At 39.5% G+C, this 10,527-nt stretch overlaps 1 protein-coding gene across 1 annotated transcript; it reads left to right on the top strand.

Moving 5' to 3' along the window:
• The first annotated feature begins 426 nt into the window (after nt 1-426).
• On the top strand, nt 427-10,235 carry slc17a6 (solute carrier family 17 member 6). The gene is made up of 12 exons (XM_004069581.4): nt 427-1,017; nt 2,188-2,443; nt 2,711-2,829; nt 3,554-3,668; nt 4,535-4,622; nt 4,811-4,897; nt 5,598-5,740; nt 5,822-5,971; nt 6,965-7,097; nt 7,175-7,285; nt 7,369-7,496; nt 8,451-10,235. The coding sequence occupies exons 1-12, from the start codon at nt 932-934 to the stop codon at nt 8,778-8,780; spliced, it is 1,746 nt and encodes a 581-aa protein (XP_004069629.1). The 5' UTR covers nt 427-931; the 3' UTR covers nt 8,781-10,235.
• The last annotated feature ends 292 nt before the right edge of the window (nt 10,236-10,527 follow it).

Genomic DNA, 10,527 nt, shown 5'->3' with positions numbered 1-10,527 from the left:
CCACATTACGTCAGTGTATCCCATCCTGGCTTTGGTTTACTGTACTTCTATTCCTTACGCAACACTGCCTCTCCGTGGTTGACTGCAGGCTGAAGGCGCCTTTACAACGCGGTCCCACGCGGGCAGCGACGTATTTTGTCGACCAAACTCCAAATTCTCCATTTTCACTCTTTTGTAAAAGTAATCAGTCAGTCAGGTAGTCACCAATGAACTTGTCTCTGTGGTGAACATGATGTGCAAACGCTACAGGTCCATCTGTGCTGAGAAATGAGAGGATTTGAGGGCACCATGGATGCTGCACACACTTTTCATTCTTTATAAACAAATATGCCTTCATAAATGATAGGAGGGTGGGATGTTATACATTAGGGAGCGTCTTGAAAGATTTGGAAGTTGTAATAGAATTGGAGCGGAGAGGAGGAGGGAGGAGGGGCGCAGCGCCGAGCTGCTGACAGGTAGATGGGCTGAACGCTGTCCGCGGTGCTGAAAGCTCCCCGCGCAGCCGTCACACCGGAGATCCTGCACCTCAGATTTAGAGTGGGGCTCTTTTTCTTCCACCGGCTGGAGCTTATCACTTGATCTCCAAAAGATTCATTTCTGAAACCTCAAACTTCCTTTAATTTTTTCAACGTCTTTTTTGTTCCTCCTTTCTCATCACCGCAGGATTTTAAGATGGCACTGCACGGATTAACAGCGCGCAAGGCAAAAGCGGACTTATTTGACTACTGTTTTGTGACTGCGAAACCAGCCCTTTCAGACTGAGCTTGTAACGCCTTTTCTTGCACGTTTTTCAGGAAATTTTGGTGTTTTTATCACAAAGACGGGCGATATTCGGATTTTAAATACAATATGCTGTTTTATGCTGCATTTCATTTTGTTATAGCATAGTAAGGTTCTTTTTTTCTTAGATTTTTTTGGGGTTGAGTTAGAAATGGAGTCAGGCAAGGAAAAGGCTCTCCCTACAACCAAAGAGGGGATTAAGCAGCTCGCAGGAAAGGCCCTGGGGACTCTATACAAGTAAGAGGAAATCATACATTTATTTTAGTTTCTTTAGAAGCACAAACCATCCAGGTGTTAAGATAGAATAATAAAATGACATTGGGTCTGATTTCGCTCATCCTTGCTCCAAAATGAAATCAGAGGGGAAACCCCTGGGTTTGGGCTGGAATCACGTCGTGTGGCCCGAATATTTAAGGATCGGTTATTTCCCTGGGGGATGGATGGTCCCCCTCCATCAAGAGCTGTGTGTGTTTTTAATAATTAATGAATCAGTACGAGTCGTGACACGAGGGCGGAGGGTATCTATTACCTTGTGTATCCATGTGGTCATTCAAGATCGAAGAACTTAAAATCAGTTGACTCCCAATATTCTTAGAGTCACGACGATATAGGCTACACCCACGAGAAATGTACTAACTGATGCCTGCTGCGAGATTCACAGATTCACACCGGCTTTATGGGTGTGTTTTTTAGATTTGTGGAACAGATTCTTTTGTATTTTAATTAAATTTTGCATCAAAATGAATTTATGTTGGCATAGAAAACAAATCTGAATGGGTTATGTGAAATATGTGGATGTGTATTTTATGGGTCTTTTATGGAACATTTTGTTTTGTTTAAGGTCCAAAATGAGGCCTTGCATTTGAAGCAGTCGCAGAAACTCAAAGGTGGAATTTAAAAAAAAATCTGTAGGCAGGCCTGCCATTCCTCCAGTTGAGGCCTTCACATTTTTTCACATTGCCACGTTTTTTTAAGATTTACTTTGGGAAATTGAATAGATTTAGAAAATGAATGCGCATTTACACAGCAGAGAATAAAAACAGTAAATACACGAAAAACGACAGATGGATGACAAAACGTTGAAGGTCATTTTTTTCATTCGGTCTTCAGTCTTTTTATCCTGCTTTAGAGGCAGAAATCCATTTAAATTAGGCACAATTTCTAAGATTTGTTTTTAAAAAGGCGAATTATGAAAGATTAGAACCTAATAAATATAGACTTTTTTGCTAAAGGTTTTAAAGTCCTTTAACAGGGTTTGTTTCTTTACCGATAAGAAAAAATGTAGTTTTGAGAAAAAACCCGGAAAAAAACTAAATTTTAAGGAAAAAAATGCATTTGGAGTAAACATCCAAATGAGCTAAGAAAAAGGAAAGCTTTATCCTGTTGTATGATGGGCTTGCGATGCAGGAGGCTTGAAAAGCGGCAGCAAACAGGTGAGGTGATCGAGCTGACGGAGGACGGGAGACCCCGAGAGGATCCGGAGCGGAAGGCGCCGCTGTGCGACTGCACCTGCTTTGGGCTTCCGCGCAGATACATCATCGCCATCCTGAGCGGGCTCGGCTTCTGCATCTCCTTCGGGATCCGCTGTAACTTGGGTGTGGCTATCGTCAGCATGGTCAACAACAGCACAATCCATCAAAACGGCAAGATCATCGTGAAAGAGGTGCCTGTTAAACTCCGCCCACCTCCACATCATGGCATGCGATGATGAGTAGCAAGGTTTTCTTTATTTTTTTAAAGTGATCAAGTGTTCTCTTCATTTTTCTTTTTGGTCAACATATTTTTTCTTTATATTTATCTATAAAATGTTTCAAGTTGATCAACATTTTCTGTTTCTCCCCCTTGTTTTTTTTTAAAGAAAAACGTGCATTTTGAAGTCCAAAAAAACATAACAAATCAAAAGCAAATATGTTCCTTTTCTGTCTTTAAGAAAGCAAAATTTAACTGGGATCCAGAAACTGTGGGGATGATTCATGGCTCGTTCTTCTGGGGATACATAGTTACTCAAATTCCAGGAGGGTACATCTCCTCAAGACTGGCTGCAAACAGGTAACAAGGATTCCCAACAAACAATGTGGGTGCTGGTCCATGTCTCCCTTTTTTTTCTTTTTTTTTTTTTTTTTCTTTTGTGCAGAAATGAAATCTGCTGCACATGCTCACATTGATGCTGGGTTGAAGAAACCAGCTGATGAACTGGGGATTTGGCTGGTACCCGCAGGGCGTGCCTCCTCATGTTAATGAGGTCCCATGAGACCACCGTGTCTAATCCTTTATGTTGAGACGCATGGCAACCGAGGAGGCCAAAGCTTTGTGTAAAAATGTCCTGATCGTCCATCGATTTCAGTGACAACTGATTAGTCAGCTGCAATTACCCCCAAAAAAATTGCAAAAATAAAAATGAAGAGTGATAAGTGAAAGAATTTAGGAAAAAACTCCAACATTCTTCATCAATTTGCTGTTAAAGTGCTGTTTTTATCAGAGGATTTAATAGGATATAACTCAGCATGCCAATTCATCTGAAGCCACTGAAGCCTTCTGTTGCAAACACTTCTTATGCTCAGTCCCTTGGAAACAGAATAGCAGCCTGATGCATGTGTGGCATCCAATTAGGACCACTTTATCTTCATTATAAGAGTTTTTTTTTCCTTGTACAATGTTAACAACATTTTGTTTCACTGAGTTTGATGTAGCAACAAATAATCAACTGTTGGTGTGTTTTCTTCTTAACAAGACGCTGGTTTTGCTTTGACATCTCTGCACACTGTTTATCCAGAGTTTTCGGAGCTGCCATCGTGCTGACTTCCACCCTGAACATGTTCATTCCCAGTGCTGCACGTTCTCACTACGGATGTGTCATCTTTGTGAGGATATTACAAGGCCTGGTGGAGGTACTCATGCACAGTTTGCATGTCACATTGTACATTAAAAGCTGGAAATATAATGGCTGAGTGCCAGCCCTGAATCCTAGACTGATCATATTGTTTGAAGCCTCCTGTTTTTTGTTTGAATTTGAGTGCAAAAAAAAGGGTCCTATAATGAACATGCTCCATTTATTTGACTGTACACAAACTAATTAGCAAACATCATGAAACCTTGAATGGAAGGACTTGTGTGCCGAGCTGAAACAGTTCACACAGAGACCACAGTGGACAAAAGAGATACAAACCACTTGATGCAGGCAGCGCCCGCTGTTCAAGAAGGGGGAATCGCTTTAGGATAAGGGATGCTATTATCCGATTCGAAGGTTGGCCTCTTTTGTTATGTTGTTTGGCTGCACACCGTTTCAATAGCGGTTTCAATAGCTGCTCGGGACCATTGAGAGAGAGAGAATGAGACGGCTGCCTCTGCTTTGCACCTCAACTTATAACAACAAATAAAGCATTAGCATTTCAGGGTATTTCCCACTGCAAGCCCCAGCAATTTGTGCCTATCAATAGTTGATTGTATGCCACTTAGTGTTTAACGAAGATTTAATGGGAGCAATTTGAATTTTATCCATGAAGTGGGGAGTCTGCTTGAATTTGCACTGACTCACACCAGAGCCATTAGTCTCTATTAGAAAGGTCAGGTCCAATGCATGTCACGTCTGTTTGTTATTAACTGCATTTTGTCCGATGAGTCTTTGACAAATAAGAAGAGACCACATTTATCTAACAATTAAAAGCTGTGAGTTGAAGAGCACAGAACAGACAAGTGGTTGAATTATATTTCTGAGAATCACAGTGTGACTGTGACATGTTGTGCTGTTGTGCAGGGAGTGACTTATCCAGCCTGCCATGGGATCTGGAGCAAATGGGCTCCACCGCTGGAAAGAAGCCGCCTGGCAACCCTATCTTTTTGCGGTACATCTGTGTTGTTTTTGTTTTGATCTAAAGTTAAATACAGATTCTGCCACCACATTATTGCAGGTTTAGGATGATACAACTTTGCTTTAAAAATACCTATGTCTACAACGTTTGCAAGAGCCATAGTGGGACAACTTGCAGGCAAGATTGCATTCTGCTTAGTCACGTTGGTGCATCCTTTTTAGGATCCTATGCAGGAGCAGTGATAGCCATGCCTCTGGCTGGGGTTCTGGTGCAATATACAGGATGGTCCTCAGTCTTCTATGTTTATGGTGAGTAGAGTTATAGATAAACTTCAGTCGTAAAAACTCTGATTTAAAAAAAAAATTGCTATAAGAACAAACCCCCCTTTTTTAAACAGTTTTAATGGTGCCACATTTGAAAGTAACATGCATTTTTTAAATGAGCAGCAGATCTAAGTATATTGGAGTTGTACCTGTGGAAAAACTTTGCCAAATCTTCTCTGTCAATGCCAGAGTGGTTTTTCTTAAATTCTCCCTTCTAGCTCAAAGAAAAAGGTCATATTGCCAATTTACCAATTTCATTCAGCGGCGTGTGGACGAACCATACACAGTCTGGCACCTCCTACTCCTGCTGGTCACCAGCCTGGTGTTCCATTCTTCAGTCGGCATTTGTCACACATCAGCCGGTGTGACTGCTGGTCACTCTGGCACCATCACAGAGATCTCATCCCCTTGCCTCCACTCAAAAATGGATCCTCAGTGCAGAAATTAACAGTGTTTCCTGCATTTTTCTCCACACTTTGTTCCTCAAATGCATGTTCCTTACAGCCGTTCTACTATTTGAAAGAGCTATAAACAGGCTTTACAACAGTATAAAATTAACTGTCAAGAAGAAATTGTTTCCTTACTTTAAGTGCTAACTTTTAATGGGAAACGACTCACGTGAAGCTCTAAAATATAAAAAATGTGAAATTGCAGAGCGTTCCCACCTTGTCATTTTTGTTGATAGGGTCATTTGGGATCTTTTGGTACATGTTTTGGATTTTGGTGTCATATGAGAGCCCAGCAGAACATCCAACCATCACTGAAGAGGAGCGCCGGTACATTGAAGAGAGCATTGGTGAAAGTGCCCAACTTATGGGCCCATCAGAAGTGAGTCCCTGGTCTGCATCTTTTGATTTCTTTCACTGTCATATCCAAGCACCTCTCACTGTCTATTAAATGTTTCCACAGAAATTTAAGACCCCATGGAGAAAGTTTTTCACCTCCATGCCAGTCTATGCAATCATTGTGGCCAATTTTTGCCGAAGCTGGACCTTTTATCTGCTTCTCATTAGTCAGCCTGCATACTTTGAAGAGGTTTTTGGCTTCGAGATTAGCAAAGTAAGCATTTATTTTCATGATTCCTATTTTAAAATATGGTTGCCCTGAGAAAATAGTAATTGTATTTAATAGGTTTCAATGTTAAAACTTTTAGCAGCTTTATTTTCAGAATTTACACTTTGAATTAATCTGATTAGGTAATTTCTGGTCTCAGAAATGGGTCATTTACAGCCACAAAAAATTATTTTTTTTTACTTTTGGTTACACCAAAGCTTAGTTCTAAGTTGTGAACAGGAGCAAGAATTGAATTTAGAGAATCAAACAAAGATATTATTATCTATGAATGGTATGGAACAAACCAGTGCTTTAAAAGAGAAAATACATAAATCCATTCGGTGTTTAAACTCCAAAGGAATTGGATTTGGATAGAATAGTACATGACACAAAGTTGATACCAGTAGACAAATATGAACATGCAAACATTTTGGAAACCTCTTTTTATTTTTGCTGTTTTTTTGCTTTTATGATGCATTTATAGAATGTAGGAAATTGTTGGTCAGTCACTGAATTTTAAATAAATATGCCTATCCATGTAAAGGTGCAAATTTACAGATTGTTTGACACTATAATTTATAACACCTTTTCTAATAAATGTATTTATTAAAAAAAAGTAGTTGTATCATGTTTAATGGCATGAAAATGAACAAAATATTTATTCTTTATCAAAAACTACCAACAGCACATTGTCCTGTAAAGACTTGATTTAGTTAAATGATTTGCTTCTTCCCTCATGAATCCCATCAGGCTACAGAATGTGGCCAATTTTCAAGCTGACTCGATCTTTGCTCTGAGTCGACGGCGTAAACCATGACTCACGTCACACTGACAGGTGTAATTTAGGGTCTGTATGAGATTTTGCTGCTGCTGAGTTGAATTATTACCCACTGGAGTCAGCAGCTGAAATGCAGAGAGGGACACTTGATATGACACCATTGTGACAGATTCTTTGTAGTTGTCGCAGTTGCTTCAGAGGTGTGTTTGATGGTTTCTCAGGTGGGATTACTCTCAGCTCTCCCTCACTTGGTCATGACCATCATCGTGCCTTTAGGAGGCCAGTTAGCGGACTATCTGCGAAGTCACAACATCATGTCCACCACAATGGTCCGTAAAATCATGAACTGTGGAGGTGAGGTTCTACCATTTTAATCCACTGTCTTTTTCTGAGGATGTCTCTTGAGTTGACTGCTGGCCTGTTGCTTTCAGGATTTGGTATGGAGGCAACACTCTTACTAGTGGTTGGGTACTCTCACAGCAAGGGTGTGGCCATCTCTTTTCTAGTTTTGGCTGTGGGCTTTAGTGGTTTTGCAATATCAGGTAAGTCTTGAGCCTAGTTGAAATTACAACAAGCTACAATAATATTTGTCATTAGAACTTAAAGTTCCCTCTTTTTGCTGCAGGTTTCAATGTAAACCATCTAGACATCGCTCCTCGCTATGCCAGCATCCTCATGGGTATTTCCAATGGTGTAGGGACGCTTTCAGGCATGGTCTGCCCGCTCATAGTGGGAGCAATGACAAAAAACAAGGTGAGGCTTTTCTGATTTTGTTTATGCAATACAACTGGATTTTTAAAGTCCTGGAAAACCTCCAAGACTTTTTTGTTGCCTTGAAACATTATATATTCAACATAGAACGGTAGATACTAAAAAAATAAATCCATTAAAAAAAATTTGTGGACTCATTTCAAAGTCGAGAGCTACGGTTTTACCACCAACCAGCTGGCCCTTACCAGAGCTGACTGTGTTGCTAACAAGAAATATCACCAGGTGGTGTTATGGAACAGAGGAACTTGGTGATGGTATAGAATAGAGAAGAGCCAGGGCTTTTATGAGAACACTGACAGCCCATACAAGTAGAAAAGAACAGGGGAGTTGTCCCATGACTGAAGGCTGAAGAACATTTTTTCATGTGCAGATATTGTCACGTGTCATCATGTTGTCCAGAAGGCATGAATGCTTAAATCAGAAATGTACCCTTGCACCTGCCCCTATGTTTTATGGAGTATAGATTTTCTAACTCTCTTTTAGATGTAGTGATTGTAATATAACTAATTTTCCTTCAAAAGTGGCGCTGTTTGTAATAATTAAATGAGTTAGTAATGATTTAAAAGTTACAAGACTGTTTATTTTGCATGGTTTTGCACCAATGTATTTCTGGCTTTTTTTAAATTAAATTTGTTATTCTTTTTTTAATTTTTAATTAAATTTGTTTATCTGGTCTGATAGACCCAAAATAACATTTCTTTATCAATAAAGGTGATGAATTTAGGTAAGAAAGGATATACTGGAAGAGAGCAAATAAGTAAGACATGGAGGAGGATTTTGTTTTTAAAAAAAAAGATCATTTGTCTGATAAAGGTCTAAGTCACAGTTTGCAGGGGGAAAAAAAGAGTAACTTTAAAAGCTCTCAAGTTTTGGAGAACCACGTGATGATTTGAAAAATCTAAACACATACTAAGTCCTTTAATTTTTTATTACCAGACCCGAGAAGAGTGGCAGTATGTCTTCCTCATTGCCTCCCTCGTGCATTATGGAGGAGTGGTGTTTTATGGGATCTTTGCATCCGGAGAGAAGCAACCATGGGCCGACCCTGAGGAGACCAAGGAAGAAAAGTGTGGATTTATCGATGAGGATGAGCTAGCCGAGGAGACAGGTGACATCACACAGGGATACGGTGCAATGGCAGGCCCGGCCAAAAGCTACGGAGCCACAGAGCAGCTCAAGGAGGGCTGGGTGCAGGACTGGGATAAGACAGAGGAATACGTTCAGGAGCCAGCAGGAAAGATGTATGCTCAGCGGGGTTACTCTTAAGCCACAATTACGGAGAGTCGGTTTAAAATCTAGCTCCCCATCACTGGTTGCACAAATAAAAGTTATACCAGATATCTAAATGAATTATGTGTGTTAAAGTAGTTGAAAATAAAAATGTAAAGAAATAGTTTATGGCATTGCAGAACAATCCTCATTAGATAGATTCTTGCGTTTTTCATCCCATCTACAAAACGTAGGACTTCAGTACACGTACAGACAGCAGTTGTTAAGAAAGCTGCAGACCTACTTAGGCACCCAAACCTCATTGATCTACTTGAAGAACATGAGCCAGACGACGCTGCATTTGACCATCATGTAGAGTCCTTTTTCTGAAATAAAACTCTGATTGCACTGAAATAATAAGTGTTCTGAAAACAAAATTCTGTTTCTGAAATGTGTTTTATGTATTGTACATACCTGTATACTGTTTCTGTGAGACTATTGTGGATTTTGGGTCGTTGATCTGTGTTAACATTACTATAAAAAGGCCATATTTTTCATGGACAGTACCTCTTCAGGGAGATGTCTGCTTGCAAAAAAGGTCCTCTTCTTCTCAAGCGAGGCCTACAATAACATAGGACAAAAATGGCGTGAGTGAAATTAAACAGTAGATGTTGGTGTGTGTTTGCTGCATGAATTTTTTCAGATAAATGTTTCCGAAGCAGCTGCTTCGCAGTCACTGATAGTCCTCATTCTGCCAACTGCTTTGTTGTAAGATAAGTGTCTTCTGCCATTCAGAATAATAAAACAAGCTAATCAGGTTCTGGTCAGGATGTGACACACACAAAAAAAGATGTTTGAAGGAAAACTGCTCAGAAGACATTGTTTATTGGTGTTCGGTATGCACTGCAATAAGTTCTTTGTACCAGCCACCACCCATCACGCTCTGTTCTATAATGTAACAAAAGCCTGCTGTATCTAACTGTACTTGTTTTGAAGTCATGTGATGATCAACATTAAGGTGTGTGTTTTAGGGAAAATTCCTAGCGTCCAGCTTTAGTGCTCACCATGCAGATGATGTTGTCACATTTTGACAGTGAGGAATGCAGTACTTCGTGCAAACAACTAAGCTGTTTGTGATCTCTTGGTGTTTCTTGGTTACCGCCGCGGCAAACAAGAATACTTCGCTATCAAAATTGATGTTGTCGCATTTGAATGACCCACATGAATTAATAGATGGCTCTTCCACTCGACTTCATGCGCTTTATAAACAGTTTTGTTCATTTGCTGTATGAAATCTGCAGGAATGTTTAAAAAAAACATGAATATTTAAGAATGTTTAAGATGACCAAAAGATGCTATAATGGCTTTGTGCCTAAAATTTCTGTGGACATATAAATGTGATTTTATTGCTTCAAATATTGTGTTTATTGAAGAGACTTGTTGATGTCAAAAAGTGTTATGGAAAATACTAATATCATTTTATATATAAAAAAAAGAAAAAAACAACCAAAATATTTCTAGTTTTTGTCTTTTGTTCTCATGTTTTTGAGGTGTACAGCAGTTTTACTTGATTGAAAGCAGGTCACTAAACCATTTTAACTTCTTCAAATGCTACATGTCATTCATTTTGTAACCAATAGTGAGCATATCACAGATTATTGAATCGTCTAACCTGAGAGACAGAAATGTTGATGCTACTAAGTTTCATATCATTGTCAAAACGATTCATTTTCCAACTAAAGGTTGTAAATTTAACATTCAAATTTGCGCCAGTGGTGTGAATGCCCTTGATACATTCAGTTTA

Source organism: Oryzias latipes, chromosome 6 (genome assembly GCF_002234675.1).
Source record: "Oryzias latipes chromosome 6, ASM223467v1".
In the NCBI taxonomy this organism is placed as follows: domain Eukaryota; kingdom Metazoa; phylum Chordata; class Actinopteri; order Beloniformes; family Adrianichthyidae; genus Oryzias; species Oryzias latipes.
Note: the sequence above shows the minus strand (reverse complement) of the source record. Positions and strands in the feature narration are given on the sequence as shown.